Source organism: Geotrypetes seraphini, chromosome 7 (assembly GCF_902459505.1).
Source record: "Geotrypetes seraphini chromosome 7, aGeoSer1.1, whole genome shotgun sequence".
Classification (NCBI taxonomy): Eukaryota; Metazoa; Chordata; class Amphibia; order Gymnophiona; family Dermophiidae; genus Geotrypetes; species Geotrypetes seraphini.
This window is the reverse complement of record NC_047090.1, coordinates 115,322,240-115,340,356: the sequence shown is the minus strand read 5'-3', so window position 1 is coordinate 115,340,356 and position 18,117 is coordinate 115,322,240. Positions and strand designations below refer to the sequence as shown.

General features: G+C 44.6%; 1 protein-coding gene across 7 annotated transcripts in view; it reads left to right on the top strand.

Moving 5' to 3' along the window:
- Positions 1 to 18,117, top strand: part of MGA (MAX dimerization protein MGA) — a 479,481-nt gene that overhangs the window by 77,938 nt on the left and 383,426 nt on the right. For all 7 annotated transcript variants that reach the window (XM_033951892.1, XM_033951893.1, XM_033951894.1 and 4 more), the window contains 2 exons: positions 3,666 to 3,761; positions 14,711 to 14,839. In XM_033951892.1, the coding sequence (XP_033807783.1) occupies positions 3,666 to 3,761; positions 14,711 to 14,839 (225 nt within the window). The remainder of the gene's footprint in view (positions 1 to 3,665; positions 3,762 to 14,710; positions 14,840 to 18,117) is intronic.

Below are 18,117 nucleotides of genomic sequence, written 5' to 3'. Positions count from 1 at the left end.
GGATTGGCCCATCCGTCCCAAAGCTCCGCCTACTGGTGGGGCCTAAGGCGCCTGGGCCAATCAGAATAGGCCCGGGAGCCTTAGGTCCCTCCTGGGGGCAGGGCCTGAGGCACATGGTCGGGTTGGGTCGTTGTGTGAAACGAAGTTCGTTGTACGAATCAAGACATAAAGTTTGTTGTGCGCAGCGTGCGCTGTGCGAGGCGTCCGTTGTGTGAGGCACCACTGTATTTTAAATATTGTAATGTTTAATGATGTTTTTCTTTTGGAAAATGATTCTGTATTTCTAAACCATGTAGTTATACTTGTAAAGTATGTTAAATTCAATAAAAATAAAGTTAAAAAAAAAAAAAAAGATAAGCAGACAGCATATTCTCTCATGTGGGTGATGTCATCCAGGAAGCCCAGTATGGATTGTGCTAAAAGTGTACTGTCACGTTAAACTTTCTAAGAAATTTTGAGACTACCCACACTGCACACGTGCAAGTGCCTTCCCGCTAGACTTCGGCTCATAGTTCCTCAATTGGTTTTTTGGACTCTTTCCAAATCGAGTTGCCTTCCCTGTCAATGTACTTTTTGCCTTTCGGCTCGGATTTCTTTGATTTTCATTCTACTTTTAGTATCTTTTCTTCGTATTAAAAAAAAGAACTGCATTTTCTCATTATTTTTTTCTTTCCTCAGTTGGGCCTTCAAGCCCTTTTCTCTTCAGTATTTTCTCTCTGGTTTTCCTTCTCATGGTACAACCACTGTGTTTTTCGACCTTGCTGCCGAGATTTTTCCTCATATGTCGAGGCCTTCTAGTGGGTTCAAAAAATGCACTCATTGCCAACAGCCCTTCTCCATCACTGACCCGCACAGCTGGAACATTCAGTGTCTAGGGGCAGAGCATCGAGTAGACACTTGCATCTGCTGTCCTACTTTACAAAAACACTGTCTTAAGGCTTGATACATCCAGCAAGAAAAGCTGTTTGGACTGGTAATGGCTTCCAGAGACAAATAAATGCCATTGGTATTGACGGTACCAGAATTGACGCCTCCCTCAATGGATGTTGTTCCTGCATCACATAAACCTGCTAAGAAGCTGTCCTTTTCACAACAAGTGTCACAAACATTTTCCGCATTCTTTCTCTCGATGCATGCCAAATGTCAACACTATCATCAATCTCCTTCTGTGCAGGCTTTAGGGCATGCTTCTTCATCGAGGTCATCCACCCCTCAACACCTTGCAGCTCCAATGGAACTGGCTGTTGAGCCAATGGTACTAGTGCAGTCCTTCCAGGACCAACTGAAGGAGTTCTTTCAGAGAGAGCTCAGTGACCTGTTTAAGCTGCATGTGGCACTGGTGATTACGACTCCCTTGGTACCGGCCCAGCCTGAGCATGGCACATCGAGGTCCAAGGGTTATGAATCCATCTCTCCATCGAAGCATGGTACTGATGCTCACTCCTCTAAATCCAAGCGTGCATTGCATGGTACCATTCCTGTTCACCTCGACTTACATCAAAATCTAGACATTCTTGATGTTTGATTTCATTGGACTGGTACCGACGTCATTGAAGGGGAACTTCTCGACACCCTCAGTCATCGTACTCCTAATACTAGGAAGCATCCTTCTCCTTCCTATAGAGATTCTCCTGGGGGTATGCGGGCCGCTTGTTGAGGGAACACGGCATGGCTACTACGGAGAATATTCCCTGCCTGCCCATCTGTTGAAGCCATGCTGCCAAAAATCCCTCCTTGCTGCCCGCTCCCCCTCCTCCTTTCCTCCCTCCCGAAGCCAACCCACAGGGCTTCCCTCCAATGTCAGAGCTGATGTCAGAGGAAAGCCTTCTGGGGGGGTTGGAAAGGGAGAGGTTCCCAGTTACCTCCTTGCTGCACTCGCTCCTTCAGCGGCTTGCTGGGATGCACAGCCGGCAGCGGTTCATATGCTGCACGTCGCTGACCCAGAAAGTTTCTTTCCAATGTCAGAGCTGACGAGGGAAGGCTTGTGGATCAGCCATGTGCAGAATGTGAATTGCTGCCTGCGCATCCTCCCAACAAGCTGCTGAAGGCAGATGGAGCGAGTGTGGTTTGAACAAGTAAGGGGACATGATCTTTCTGGAAGAAAGGGAGAAAGTAGGGGGGAGGAGCAAGGGGCATTGGAGGGGCACAATTCTGGGACAGCGGCTGGAAGGCAGGGAGGGGGAAGAGGCATGAACTCGACTCAGAAGGAAGGGAGGTGGCATGAACATGGGACACAAAAGGGAGGGAGGTAGGGGGCACTAACTTGGGACTTATGAGGGAGGGAATAGAAAGGGAGAAGTGTTGGGCATGAGGTGTGAGTGAGAGGGAAAGAGATGGTGGCAGTGGGGAAAGGAAGAAAGAGGAAAATTGGGCATAGAGAGCGAAGAGAGAGGTAGAGATGCATGGGGAAGAGAAGGATGAGAGGGAGAAATGTTGGCTATGGTGGTGGAAAGGGAACAGAGAGACAGATTGAAGGGGATGCAAGGGGGAGGAATATTGGACATAGTGATGGAGGGAGAGATGTAACATGGTGCTGGAGAGGGGTGATAGAAGGAGAAATGGGCATGAGGCTGGTGGACAGTGGTGAAAAATGCTGCACATGATCTGGGAGATGAGAGAAGAAGCAAAGTTGGACTCCTGGAGGGATAGAGAGAGATGTTGGTTGTGGAATGGAATGAGGTCTGGAGGAGAGGAAGCATGCCGGAGGCAGAAAAAAGAAATATTGGATGTAAAATCAGAAGGAAGTACAACCAGAGACTCATGAAATCACCAGACAAAAAAGGTAGGAAAAATGATTTTATTTTCAATTTAGTGATCAAAATGTGTCAGTTTTGAGAATTTATATCTGCTGTCTATATTTTGCACTATATTTGTCTATTTTTCTATAGTTATTACTGAGGTGACATTGCATATTTTAGTCATCTGCCTTGACCTCTTTGAAACCCCCCCCCCCGAATATAAATGATAATTAACATTTTCTCTGCGAACAGTGTGTTTTATGTTTTCCAGTTACAGGTATTATGAGCTGTAGAGAAAAGTGTATATATCGAAAGCATCAAGTCATACCCTGCTTTGTGCACAAAGTTTATAATAAACAGTTTATTGCTTACTTTATTGATGCTGCCATTACATTATCAAGGCATTTTCTTTGGTTTTTCAATAATTTGAAGCTTATTTTACAAATAATACCCACTATTTATTCTCTATGGCTTTTCTTCTTCATTTTTTCTTTCCAGGGTTGTCTGTCTTGATTTTAAAAACTGCAATTTAAAGAAATTAAAAATGTTTCTTGTATTTACTTTTTGTTCGCATCTTATACAATCGGTTCATATAGTTTATACCTAACAAATTTAGTCATTTTGAACATATCTGTGGAAGTTTAATACTCTGAGGAAAGGCAAAGGTACATACTACCTCAGCAGAGCTTATTTCCATGAAGCTTAATTTGAGCTCAGAAAGAAATGCTGATTTTGTCAGTAGAGAACAACTTCTGGACTAGCAAAATGCCTCAGATTACATTGTACAAAGTGTGCTCATAGTTTATAACCATTAAATATGAAACATTATCATTTTGAAACTTAACATGACAAGCAGGTTGTATGGTTCACCCATTTTCTACGATGCCATAAAATTTTTTGTTCTTTCTTGTATAATTTTATTTGTAGAGGAACTAGGAAGGATAATCCAATTTGAGAAAGACCTGTTAGAAGACTTGAAATTTCTTCGGCACAGGCAGGTTATTCATCCTTCCCTTCAAGAAGGTAAATCTTCACTACTTCCTTTTTTGATTCTAGCAGGGCAGTTTTGAATAGTGTGATAAACCCGTAGCCAGCTTTGTCCCTGTAATGGATAAAAGCAGAGCATGGTCCCTGGTCAGGAGAGCTGACCAGGTTAAAAGTAAGGTTATAGAAATGGCTGACTACCCCTCAGACAGTGAAGTAGAGCAGGAAGGCGATGAGCCTAAGAATATCCAACAGAGTGTGCCACATCAGAAAGCCTGTTAGGACTTTTACTGAGAAGTGGAGAACTAGTCCTGCGGGGTATTCTCACTATCAGCCTAGGAGAAACCAGAGTTATTTCCCTAGGGATTTCCAGCCCAACCCCCCTGCTCCTAGGAGAGAGGGGTGGGGCTATGACATACATAAAAGCAGAGCTCTGAATCACAGTGACACGAGAGAAGGCAGGGACGGAGGCACAGAGGACAGAGAAACAGAAAGGCATGAGCAGCAGAACAAGCAGGAAGGTGAGGGGAGGAATCTCTCTCCTCAGCCCCACAGCAGTGAGGACGTGGATATGGTGGAGGACTTTCCTAGCTTAAGCCCAGCTACTGAGAACCTGCAAGGTTAGCTGGGGAGCTTGTGACAGTGTTTCCAAAGTTTGCTACTTTACTTGCCTGCTATGTGGATGCAGTTTTTGCTTTCATTGTTTTGGAATTTATTTTCATGGCATTACTGTTTATTTGAACCCTGGTGAAGAGGACTATCTTTAAAGCAGAGAAAGTCCAGGGGAATGTAATTATATGCTATACTTGGACTTTAGGCCATTCTGACAACTGTATGATCTATTTTTACTTTTTGCTTGACTTATGCATGTCCTGAGGGTGGCTGACGGTGTTCAGACCCCCTATCAAATAAAGCCTAAGAATGAGAATTTGACCATACCTGAATTGTGTCTCCCTTTTTTGGCAAACGTATCTCAGTGTTGTCTGGGCAGACTAGGCAGGAGCCTAGGTCTGTTTTACCTAAAAGGCCTTCCTCTTTCCTGGGGAAGCCATGTTGACAGGTCAGGATAAAACACAGCTAAACAGCCTGCTGGCCTGAGCAGGGGATACAAATAATTGAGGGAATATACTATTATAGATAAACTGGTACAAGGAGTATATGAATAAATTGATGAACACCAGTTGGTAAACACTTACATCTACTTATTTTGTTATATTTACAAACCGAGCAGTGCTTCTTGTGTGCTCAGAGATCTTTACAAGTGAGACCGTGGCATGGGTTTCACCCACCATAAGTTGTCTCTTTGCTCAATCATTACACTTGCACTTGTCATGCAAAAACTATTTTTTGTGCTGAAATAATACTTTGTGAAAAAATACAGTGTAATAAATTGAATAACACTTAGCTCAATCTTTAGGGTTCTGACACGTTTGCAAAAATGCTGCTTCAGAGAACTCTCTTGTAAATGTGGCCAATTACGATCTCTATAAATAAATACATAAAAATATAGAAATACCTTAAAAGTAGCTTTATCATAATTCAATTAGTAATTTGTTGACTAACAGCTCTAGGCATTTGTATGGATGATACCTTCTTGCTTGTGGAGTTAAGGTTCAAAGACGCTGTTCTTCTGGCTCCTATATTTATTACGTGTACTAATGACATCACCTTTCAAAAAGCCCAATGGATTAATTACTCTAAACAGGACTTAAAGGGAACATACAATGGCAGATGTCAGTGTAGGAATGCACACCACTCGGAGGCCAAGTGATGCGACCATTTCCCATCTAAAGATCCACTTTTGCTCCTTTTGTCATAGACACACTGACAAATTCCCTCCTCGTGGCAATAGGATGGATAGTAGAACCAAGTACCTGAGATCTGATGTGTCATGGTTATGTGACATCCAGTGCTGTACAAAGGGTGCTTCAATCTCAGCCCAGTGGATTTTGCTTAAATGTTTCACAATTCTTGTACATACTGCCCTGGTTGTATGACCAATGTAAAACTGAAGACATGGGCATTGTATTAAATAAATTACCCCCTAAGTGTCACAGTCCATTGTTTTGATGCAAAACATATGTATTTTAAAGGAGGTTGTTCTACAAGATTTGTAGAAATAACATATTTACAAGTGGAGCACTTGACACGACTGGTATGGTTGCCAGTCCTTGTGTCAGTTGAAATACCTCTCCTGATGAACTGAGATCTAACTAATAATTCTCTGAGATCCCTACCATCGGTGAGTCCTCAGTCTTGCGGGCAGGCTCTTATGTCCCACCCTAGATGTCAGCCATTGCTTTGGTATGTCACCTAACATATGGACTCTTGTGTAGATTTAACAGAATGAAAAGTTAGGTTCTTACCTGGATAATCTTCTTTCTGTTAATCTTAGGAGTCAATACTGCCCACCCTCAATAATCCTCATTTCTCCTGCTTTCTACCTCGGATATTTCTGTTTTCTACCTCAGATGTTCTGTAAGATGAAATATGGAAATTAAGCTCTTTGTAGATATTTGAGTGCTGGTTGCTGATTTGTCTCTGTTTTAAGTATGTACTGTGTATGTCAGGGCTGCCCAAGTCTGGTCCTCGAGATCTACTGGCAGGCCAGGTTTTCAGGATATCCACAATGAATATGCATGAGAGAGATTTGCATACCAAGAAGGCAGTGCAGGCAAATCTCTCTCATGCATGCTCATTGTGAATATCCTGAAAACCTGGCCTGCAAGTAGATCTCGAGGACCGGACTTGGGCAGCCCTGGTACTGTATGTATTAGTATTTTTTAATACTGTATATGTATTTGCTTTGATTCGCTTTGTATAAAGTGGGATGCAAATGAATAACAACTTTCTTATTACAATCAAGCAGAATGATTACAACTTGAATCCTATATAATAAAACGCTAGCCGCGCATGCGCACTCCTGCCTGCGTGCTTCCGTGATCCGTAGGTCCGTGGCAGGCAGGAGAGCGGATGCGCAGTTAGGGCCCACACTGGAGCGCTGTGGCCGACCCAGGATCGTGGGAGGATGTGCCGCACAAAGTGCTGCACATGTACTGGAGGGGGAGGGACATACCGGTTCTGCACATAACGGCACAAACCTTCCTCCAGCGTTGACAGCCGCAGCACGCTAAACAGGCTGCTTCGGGCTTTCTCCTGCAGTTGAGTCCCTCTGCCGCATCACTGATGACATCATCAATGACGCGACAGAGGGACTCAACGGCAGAAGAAAGCCGCGAAGCAGCCTGTTTAGCGTGCTGCGGCTGCCAACGCTGAAGGGAGGTTTGATATTAAAGTCATCTTGCTGGGAGGGTCGCAGAGTCAGCAGGGGTTGGGCTGGGAGGGGAGAGAAGCGTCTGCCTCGGGTGCTTCAGGCAGCAGCAGCGTTTACAATTCGCTGCTGTTGCTGGCTTCAGGCCTTCCTCTCTGGCCGGTCCTCCTACTTCCTGTTTTCATGAAGACAGGACCGGCCAGAGAGAAAGACCTGAAGCCAGCAACGGCAATGAATTGTGAATGCTGCTGCTGACCAATGAAGTAGTTAAATGAGGAAAGGGAGCAGAGGGGGAGAGAATGGCTTGGAGGGAAGGAGGAAGGTATGCCAGACCAAGGGAAAAGGAAGGAGGAGATGGAGAGAGGCCATATGGAACAGAGAGAGAGAGGGCGGACACTGGATGGAAAGAGAAGAGAGGGGCAAGACAGAGGGTGAACAGTAGATGGAAGGGGTAGAGAGAAGGAGACACACTGAATGGAAGTGTGGAGGACAGGGGGAGCAGACGTTGGAAGGAAGTGGGGAGGAGAAAGAAAAAAGGCAACATGCAGGATTGAGGGAAGAGGATAGAGTTAGAAATAAAGATAGACAGACAGGGGGCCAGGGAAAGACACAGACAGAAAGAATGACAGCGTCCAAGGAGAGAGAGACAAATTTAAAAAAACAAAACAAAACAGACAGACAGACATCTACTCTAGCACCCGTTAATGTAACGGGCTAAAACACTAGTGGATCAATAAAACATAAGAGAAACATCCAAAAATAGGAAAAACATTTATTTAGATTTTAGTCCACAATATTTTGAGAAGATAATCATGAAATAAAATCAAATGAAATATCACAACACAATAAGAAAGCGGCATTATTCTGAGTTACCTACAGCCGGTATAGCAAGTTATACATTATTTGCTATAGATTCAGTCTGCATTGCCTTCCCACTTTGCGTTTTTTTCTTCTTTTCTTAGTTTTTATTTCAATACTGTTAAATTTATCTACTAAAAAATAAATAAATAATAATATCTACTAAAAAATAAATAAAAATATTTTTGCTTTCTTTATTCCGGGGCTTTGGCCTCGATTTTTCCTGGATGGGTCTCTCAAAATTGAGTTCAATCTCATTGACAAAATTTTCCCATTCATGTCAAAACCTTTAATGGGTTTTAAGAAGTGCTGTAGGTGTCTGCAGCCTATTTCCATCAATGACCCTCATAGTTGGTGTTTAGGCCCTGAACATCGAGTTGAAACTTGTGCTCAGTGCTCCACCTTACAAAAGCGCTCCATTAAAGCACAACACATTCAATAGTAGATGCTATTTGGCTCTTCCATAGACACCGGCCATCGACATCGAAAACTCCTGCATTGACATCGGGAGATTTTCCAGCATCGGGGAAGCCAGCTAAGAAACCATCTGCTACCCAGCAAGTGTTGCAGGTCTCAAAAGCATCGAGTCCCTTGATGCACACCAAAGAGCAACTCCCATCATTATTGCAGCATGTCTCTCCTTCATGATGTGCATCCTCATCAAGGTCACCCACTCCGAGACAAGCTGTTGCACTGATGGTACCGTCCGATGAGCCATAAGTACCGGTGCATACTTTCAGGGAAAAACTCAATGAGTTCTTCCAGAGGGAGATTGGTGATATGTTCAAATTGCACTGCATGCCTGTGCTTTACATTGACTCCCTCGGTACTGGCCTAGCCTGAGAATAGCACTATGAGGTCTCAAGGTACCGCTGTCAGCTATCCATCGGAGCATCGAGCTACTTCTCATGGATCTTCCACGAGACATCATCACTTTCCATCTCACAATGTTCTGCCTCCCGACATCATTCTTCACATCGACATTCTAGCTCATCTCATCGATGTTCTCCATTGAGGCACTGATCCACTACTTTGAAGGAATCAATGATCTTCATCGCGTCGGTCTCATGCTTCGAAGCAAAAGAGGCATACTCATTGATTCTCGTCATCTTCTTTATCGGATCAGTACTGAAGACATCGCAGGACTTCTCCTATACATCGTTCTTCTTGATGCATAGCTTCTCCAAAACTTCTCTATGATTCAAATTTGCGTTCTGACTCAAGAGTGAAAATATGCTTTATCTGCGACTGAGTCTTAAGACGCTCCTTCAGAACACAGTACCCACAAAAAACACCTCCTTAAGCAAGATCTCCTACAGAAAGACTATTTTACTAAATGTATTAGGCAGCTGGGGAAAGCTCTACCTGTTGGATTGGAAGCCGACACTGGACCAAGTGCTGAATACTTGGAAGCTTTGGACTAAGATGAGCTTCCGAAAGAGCTCCTCAAGTTACCGTTACATGGCGGCTACTTAATTTATTTTCTTAATTTATTGTAGTTCTACCTTCTCCCACTCTCGAAGATACTAGCTCGTCTTCCTCCTTGGACAGAGCTTTAATGAGTCAATGGTCCAAATATAGGTGCACCTTAAACCCAGTTTGTGTCATTGTCTAGTCAGGGCGCATGTTGAGGAGAGTTTCCCCTTCGCTAGCGCCACTAGTGTGACACTGAGGACCCTCAGCAGTTCAAATAGGCATTCCACATAAGGCTCAGAAAATCTGGAGTGAAGCCTTCTACTGTAGGTCTCAAAAACAGAGACTCCATCAGTCCCTATGGGTTCAGAAGTACCTACCCGACTGAGCTTGGCCAACCATCTTCGGAAGGGCTTTGAAAGGGAAGCCAGAAGAGACCCTTTCAAGGCCCCTCTGAAGGTGGTTTGGCCAAGCTCAGTCGTGTGGGTGGTGCTGAACCTGTGGGGACTTATGGGGTCCCTGCTTGGGTCTTCGAGACTCCCAGTAAAAGGCTTCACTCCAGATTTTCTGAGCCTTATATGGAATGCCTATTTGAACTGCTGAGGGTCCTCAGTGTCTCTCTGTAGCACACTAGTGGCGGTAGCGAAGGGGAAACTCTCCTCAACATGCGCTCCGACTAGACAATGACACAGACCAGGATCAGGAGGTTCAGTCTGTTATAGACTGGGAGGATGGAAGGTCCGATTACATGCCATTATTGTACCAGGGTGCATGTTCTTGGGTAGAGTCTACTTTGCATGAGGGCAGCAGTCAAGAGGTGGTGGCGGCCTTGGATCAGTGGGAAGACCTCACAGTGTGCCGGCTGTTCAAAGCCTCTGTGCTCTGTCTTGTTGCGAGAATTAAAGCTGGAATTCCCTTCAGCTTCCTCATCCCATTGCTCAGTTGTGAGTAGCTCTGTGACTCTGACACCATCAAACCTAATGGCGGGTTAGAGACAGAGCTCTGACCTTGAAGCACAATTTATTCCTTCCCGGAGCGTGTTTGAGCCTGCGGTGAGAATGGTTTTTGTGCTAAGCGCTACCGGAGGGTGAGTGCAAGTGAATATGCTGGCGAAAAAAAAGGTGATGAGGGGAAATTGCATGATAAAGCGGCGGACAAATGTGGCCTACGCTATGTGCGTGGGGCCTCCAGCACATCTGTGCGCAACTCAGGAGAGAGATTGGAAGAGGAGTCGGAGTGGGGCACCTCTCCAAGACTTTGGCGCATGGACCCCACTGTGGTGGTCACCAAAGCGGACTTGCAGCATGAGGTGACGGCAGTGAAGGGAAAGATCAAGGACACTATGAAGGAAATTAAGTAGGACCTGGCAGACCTCATGGGGAGGGTGGAGGACACAGCGCTGCTTCGGTGAGCAGGAAGATGTTGTTCAGGAGCTAAGCGGGGCATCTGAGGCAGCTATGTTCAGATGGAATATCTTGAGAACCGATCACACAGAAATAATGTCTACATTCGCGGAGTGCCGGACACCGCAAAATATGCTGATTCTGTGCGGGTGGTGCAGGAGATCTTCAGTGCACTCTTTTCATCGGAGGGGGAAACTCAAGACAATAACTTTGTGCTGAAAGTGGGCCGGGCCCATCAGACCTTAGGGCCCAAAAATTTGGAGTACTCCAGAGAATTCATTGCCTGCCTGCACAGCTTTGCCGACAAGGATAAGATGGTGAGAAAAGCCAGAGAATTGGGTACTTTTGAGTGGAAGACACACAAGGTGGAAGTGTTTCAAGAATTGTCGGCGATTACTTAGCAAAGGAAAAGGGCCTTTCGCCCGATAGTGACAATTTAGAAGCAGAACAACCTGAGGTATCAGTGGCTCTTTCCCTTTGGGCTCCTCATTACTATTAATGGAGCCCACAAGAGAGTTACTACTGTAGTTGTTGTGCAAAGGGATGCTGAGCGCGGAGGAATCCACCCCGGGGAAGCCAATGGCTAAGAAAATGAAGAAGTTTCGATGGAGAGTGCAGTGCATTCCCAGCGGCAGGGGTCGGATACCTGAGGAAGAGCGGAGAGAGATTGGCGGAGATTCCTGGCCTGGCTGTTTTGGGCCATATTGGTACACTACAGTGAAATGGACCTTTGGGCTCTTATTTTTCAATGTGTTTCGGGTTGGATGTGAGGGGTTTCTGGTATGGGGGATTGCATGTGGTCATTGTGTGGTGAAGCTGAAGGGAGGGAAGGGGGTTAGGAAGGGGCAATGAGATTTGGTGGGGTCACATGAAGTCATGGAGGGGATGAGGAGATTGTGGGAATGGGGTTGGAGGGGTGGGGGTGAGGATGGGGAGGAGGGAGGGAAGTGGGAGGGCAAGGGGTAGGGGTAGTTAACGGCAGGTTTCCTACTGGGTGGAATTGGATTGGGAAGGAGAGGGGAGATTGTTATGGGTTGGTTTGTCAACGACATGGGGGTAGGATAAAGTGAGAGTGGGTAGCTTTAATGTCTTAATATACCCCGCAAACATCAACTGTTATTAAAGGAGTTGAAGAGATTGCGGATTGATATCAGTTTTGGTCAAGAGACATTTTATGAAATCTAGGGAGAAATTGATACAATATAGAGAATATCCACATAGAATTTGGGCTTCTAATAAGAAAGAACGGAAAAAGGCTGGGGTGGGTATCCTGTTTGCTATTATAGCGACCCAATGGACTACGTGGTTTCTACAATGCTTGGGATTCAAAATCAACTTTCCCAAATCTCAACTTTAACCCTTTCAGAATCTATAATTCATTGGAGCTGTTCTGGACACTGTCCAACTCAGAGCTTTCCTTCTGCAACAACGTCTGGAAACTCTCCTGCAACTCTCATACAGTGTCTTCCCGCTCTTCCATCTCAGCGAGACACATGATGGTACTCCTGGGTCACATGGCCTCGACAGTACACGTGACTCCTTTTGCCAGACTTCACCTCAGAATTCCTTAGTGGATCCTGGCATCTCAAAGGACGCAGGTTTGCGACCCTCTATCTCGACACATAACTGTCACTCCTTCCTTGAAGCAGTCTCTCCGTTGGTGGATACTCTCTTCCCAATTCTCCAGAGGCTTGTTGTTTCAAACTCCCCCTCATCAGAAGGTCCTAACCACAGATTCCTCGACCTACGCTTGGGGCGCTCATCTCAATGGTCTCCGTACTCAAGGCGACTGGACCAGTACGGATCGTCAGTGTCACATCAATCTGTTGGAACTCAGAGCGGTTTTCATGGCTCTCAATGCTTTTCAACATCTTCACGACCAGGTAGTCCTTATTCGGATGGACAACCAAGTCGCCATGTACTATGTCAACAAACAGGGAGGGACAGGATCTTCCTCCTTTTGTCAAGAAGCTCTGATAGTTTGGAACTGGGCAATCCGTCGCAACACCTTCCTCAAAGCTGTCTACATCCAAGGGGCGAACAGTTGCTTGGCGGACAACTTGAGTCGTCTTCTCCAACCTCACGAATGGACACTCCATTCCTCACCTCTTCATCACATCTTTTCACAGTGGGGAACGCCGCAGATAGCTCTCTTTGCAGCTTCCCACAACCACAAACTGCCTCAGTTCTGCTCCAGGATATATTCTCCTCATCGCCTTGAGGCAGACGCTTTTCTTTTGGAATGGACGAATCTCTTCCTCTATGCATTCCCTCCCTCTGGTCAAGTTGAAGAACGAGCATGCCACCATGATTCTAATTGCTCCTTGGTGGCCGAGACAACCTTGGTACTCCCTTCTACTTCAACTCAGCACCAGGGAGCCATACCTTCTACCAGTTTTTCCATGTCTGCTTACACAGAGTCAGGGATCTCTTCTTCATCCCAACATGCAGTCTCTATGCCTGAGAGCTTGGTACCTCTCAACATAACTCCTCTTCAGTTTCTCAATCTGTAAGAGACATTTTATAGGCTTCTAGGAAACCTGCCACTAGACAATGCTATCTCCAAAAATGGACTAGATTTTCTATGTGGTGTTTTTCTCATGATAAGGAACCTCAACTTTCCTCCTTATCTTCTGTTTTGGATTACCTTTTGCACTTATCCACCTCTGACCTAAAGTCTACTTCGATTCGAGTCCATCTTAGTGCAATTACGGCTTTCCATCAGCCTATTCAAGGGAAACCTCTCTCTGCTCATCCGATGGTTTCCAGATTCATGAAAGGACTTTTCAACGTCAATCTTCCTCTCAAACCTCCTCCAGTGGTTTGGGACCTCCATGTTGTCATTGCTCAATTGATGAAGCCTCCAGTTGAACTAATGTCTAAGGCTCATCTCAAGTATCTCACTTGGAAAGTGGTGTTTCTCATTGCTCTCACTTCTGCTCGACGAGTTAGTGAGCTGCAAGCTTTAGTTGCTGATCCACCTTTCACTGTCTTCCATCCTGATAAGGTGGTCCTTCGAACTTATCCTAAATTCCTTCCAAAAGTGGTATCGGAATTTCAACCAATCCATTGTTCTTCCAGTGTTCTTTCCAAAGCCTTATTCTCATCCTGGAGAATCAGCTCTTCATATTCTGGACTGTAAATGTGCTTTGGCCTTTTATATGGAACGCACCAAACCACACAGATCTGCTCCTCAACTTTTTGTCTCTTTCGATACACACAAGTTGGGACATCCTATCTCTAAACGTACCATCTCCAACTGGATGGCTGCTTGTATCTCGTTCTGCTCTGCCCAGGCTGGATTACCCTTACACAATAGAGTCACAGCCCTTCAGGTCAGAGCAATGGCAGCTTCAGTAGCTTTCCTCAGGTCTACCCCTATTGAGGAAATTTGCAAGGCTGCCACTTGGTCCTCGGTTCATACCTTCACTTCTCACTATTGTCTGGATGTTTTCTCCAGACGGGATGGCTATTTTGGCCAGGCAGTGTTACAAAATTTATTCTCCTGAACTGCCAACACTCCTACCATCCCATTCTGGTTAGCTTGGAGGTCACCCATATGTGAGAATACCTGCCTGCTTGTCCTTGGATAAAGCACAGTTACTTATTGTAACAGGTGTTATCCAGGGACAGCAGGCAGCTATTCTCACAACCCACCCACCTCCCCTGATTGGCTTCTCTGCTAGCTATCTGAACTGAGGAGACACGCCCTACGCTGGGCGGGAAGGCACTCACACATACGTGGTGCGGCTGATTCAAAACTTCTTGTTTGTTCAAGGAAGTTTGCTTGCGAGGCTTCCACATCCGAGCTCTGTCGGTGACATCACCCATATGTGAGAATAGCTGCCTGCTGTCCCTGGATAACACCTGTTATGGTAAGTAACTGTGCTTTTCTGGTCGCTAATAATCCATTTAACTAGGTTCACATGATTTTACGTGCATAAATGATGCTAGGCCTCTGAAAATTTACTTCTATTATTTTTTTCTATCTCTGCATTTGTGATTTGGTCTTGAGAAACTTAATTGTTCTTTTTTTCTTGCAGTGGGTTTGAAACTGAGCTTCTTGGATCCGACAGTGAGCATTGACCTAAAATATTTGGGTGTACAACTGCCATTGAGTTACTATATGAGGCATGCATCATGGAACACCTGTAGTTCCCCTTGTGCCTCAGGTGAGTTAGTAGCTGAAAACTTTTTTTCATTTAATAACTGGAAATGTTTAAGTGCTCTAATAATTTATAGTAACATAGTAGATGACGGCAGATAAAGACCCGAATGGTCCATCCAGTCTACCTAACCTGATTCAATTTAAATTTTTTAAATTTTTTCTTCTTAGCTATTTCTGAGCAAGAATCCAAAGCTTTACCCTGTACTGTGCTTGGGTTCCAACTGCCGAAATCTCTGTTAAGACTTATTCCAGCCCATCTACACCCTCCCAGCCATTGAAGCCCTCCCCAGCCCATCCTCCACCAAACGGCCATATACAGACACAGACCGTGCAAGTCTGCCCAGTACTGGCCTAGTTCAATATTTAATCTTATTTTCTGATTCAGATCCTTTGTGTTCATCCCACGCTCTTTGAACTCAGTCACAGTTTTACTCTCCACCACCTCTCTCGGGAGCGCATTCCAGGCATCCACTACCCTCTCCGTAAAGTAGAATTTCCTAACATTGCCTTTGAATCTACCACCCCTCAACCTCAAATTATGTCCTCTGGTTTTACCATTTTCCTTTCTCTGAAAAAGATTTTGTTCTACGTTAATGCCCTTCAAGTATTTGAACGTGCACTTCCCCATCCCTATTCGCGGTTTCAATGTTCATGGTGTCGATTATCCCCGATTATCCGGTTTATTCCCCAGGCCCCCCCCCCCCCTTGAGAATTGCTCATTGGCATCGAAATAAAACGGCCCCGTGACTTGGAGGGAGGCGATCAGACGTGGTGGTGGGGTGATCAGAGGTGGAAGCAGGCGATCAAGTTTCAAGTTTTATTAAATTTTAATATACCGACCATCAATAAGTATCTAGCCGGTTCACAAATTAAGATAGGATAAAACTGATACTAATAAAAATAATATTTAGAGTGGGGTCGCGAACATTCAGACTTTAACAGGACATTCTAGATAGTGATGGTGAGGAAGAAAGCGGGGAAGGGAAAAGTAAAATTGTTAGAATTAAAAAAAAAAAGAAAAGGAAATGGAGAGGGAAAGGATAAAACATTAGGGATGGGATCCCTTCATGAAAGCGGTTGGAGTGTTTAAGCATAGATTATATTCAAGAGCAAGAAAACGCGTCTTGAAATAATGTTTTTAATTTTCGATTGATTTCTCATGGCGGATTTGAGATGGTAAGGCGTTCCATAAAGTAGGGGCGACTACAGAAAAGTTGGTTTTCCTGGTGTAGAAAAATTCCTAAATAGAGGGAACGGAAAGCAGGTTCTGGTCGGCCGATCTAAGGGTCCGTGAGGAACAGAAAGGGATTAGAAGTTTATCTAGAAAGGGAGGTTGATGGGAAAGTTTGATTTTGAGAACTAGCATGATTGTTTTGTATGTGATGCGATGAGTTAAGGGTAGCCAGTGAGCTTCTTTCAGAAGAGGAGTGACATGATCAAATTTCCCTAACTTGTATATAAGTTTTATGGCCGTATTTTGTATAAGTTGTAGTCGTCGTCGTTCTTTTTGAGGGATTCCGTTGTAGAAAGAGTTGCAATAATCAAGATGAGAGATGACAAGTGAATGAACTAAAGTAGTAATTGCTGCAGTGTCAAGGATAGATGATAGGGAACGTATAAGCCGAAGTTTATAGAAACAGGTTTTTACTACTGTACTGATTTGGTCATGAAAGGTAAGATCCTTATCTATGGTAACCCCAAGTAGTTTTATTTTGGTTTCCATTTTTAACGGATGAGTTTTAATGATAATCTTTCCGATAATAGTTCCATTCTTTTTAATAGGGAAAAGTAGGCCATATGATTTGTTGATATTTAGGGAGAGTTTATTTGCGTAGAGACAGTCACTTATTTTGTCTAGTTTCTTGTTGATTGCTTGAATTTCCATGGGTTTGGAGGTATCAACTGGGTGGAGTAATTGAATGTCATCCGCATAAGCATAGATTGTGAAGCCTATAGACTGGGCTAGAGTAAGGAGGGGAGACAAGAAGATATTGAATAGCAGGGGAGATAGAATAGAACCCTGTGGGACACCATAGGTTTGAGCTATAGGAAGAGAGGTTTCATTCTTCGAATGAACTCTAAAACTTCGTTCGTTGAAATATGAGATAAACCATAGAAGAGCGGAACCTGTGAGACCACAGTCTCTGAGTCGGTTGATAAGGAGAGAGTGGTCAATAGTGTCAAAAGCTGAGGTCAGGTCTAGAGAAATGAGGAGAACAGATTTTTGATGGTCTAGAAAATAGTTAACAGTTGAAATGAGACCTAATAGTGATAGTTCAGTGGAGTAAGAAGAGCGAAAGCCGGTTTGGTGTGGATGCAGGGCATTGGTTTTTTCAATAAATTCGGCAAGTTGATTATAGATAATTTTCTCTGTTAGTTTAGAGATAAGAGGGAGGTTGGCTATAGGACGGAAATTTGCTGACAGTGTTGGATCTGAGTTTTGGTTCTTTAATTTTGGGAGAACGAGAGCAGATTTCCAAGCTTTAGGGACACAACTGTCTGAGAGACATTTTGTTACCATTTCCAAGAGAAATGGTCCGAAGGTCAGAAATGGTCAGAGGCAGCGGGGGGCGATTGGAGGCTGAGGGAGACGATCAGAGACGGCTGGGGGGTGCTTGGAGGCAGCGGGGAGGCGATCAGAGGTGGCGTAGGAGCAATCGGAGCATGGAACTTACCTTGTGGTTTAGCGGTGACGCGGGGCAGGAGCGATCTTCCTACACTCCTGCCCCATGCAGAGCCGTGCTGTGAGTTCCCGTGGTCTCACAAGACTACAACAGGGAGTTCCTGTTGTAGTCTCATGAGACCACGGGAACTCAGCAGCACGGTGCAGGAGTGTAGGAAGATCGCTCCTGCCCCACATCACTGCTAGACCAGTGTTTTTCAACCTTTTTACACCCGTGAACCGGCAGAAATAAAAGAATTATTTTGTGGACTGGCAAACTACTAGGACTAAAATTTAAAAACCCCATCTCCGCGAGCTCGGTTACCTTAGTAAGTATAGAAAAATAGACAAATATAGTGCAAAATATAAACAGCAGATATAAATTCTCAAAACTGACACGTTTTGATCACTAAATTTAAAATAAAATCATTTTTCCTACCTTTGCTATCTGGTGATTTCATGAGTCTCTGGTTGCGTTTCCTTCTGTCTGTGTATCCTTTCTTTCATTTCTTTTTTCTGCACTCAGGCCCAACAATTGTCCCTTTCTATTCCCTCCCTCTTTCCTTCCTATGTCCTTAGTGCCCCCAGTGCCTCCTTCCCATGTCTTTAGTGCCCCCAGT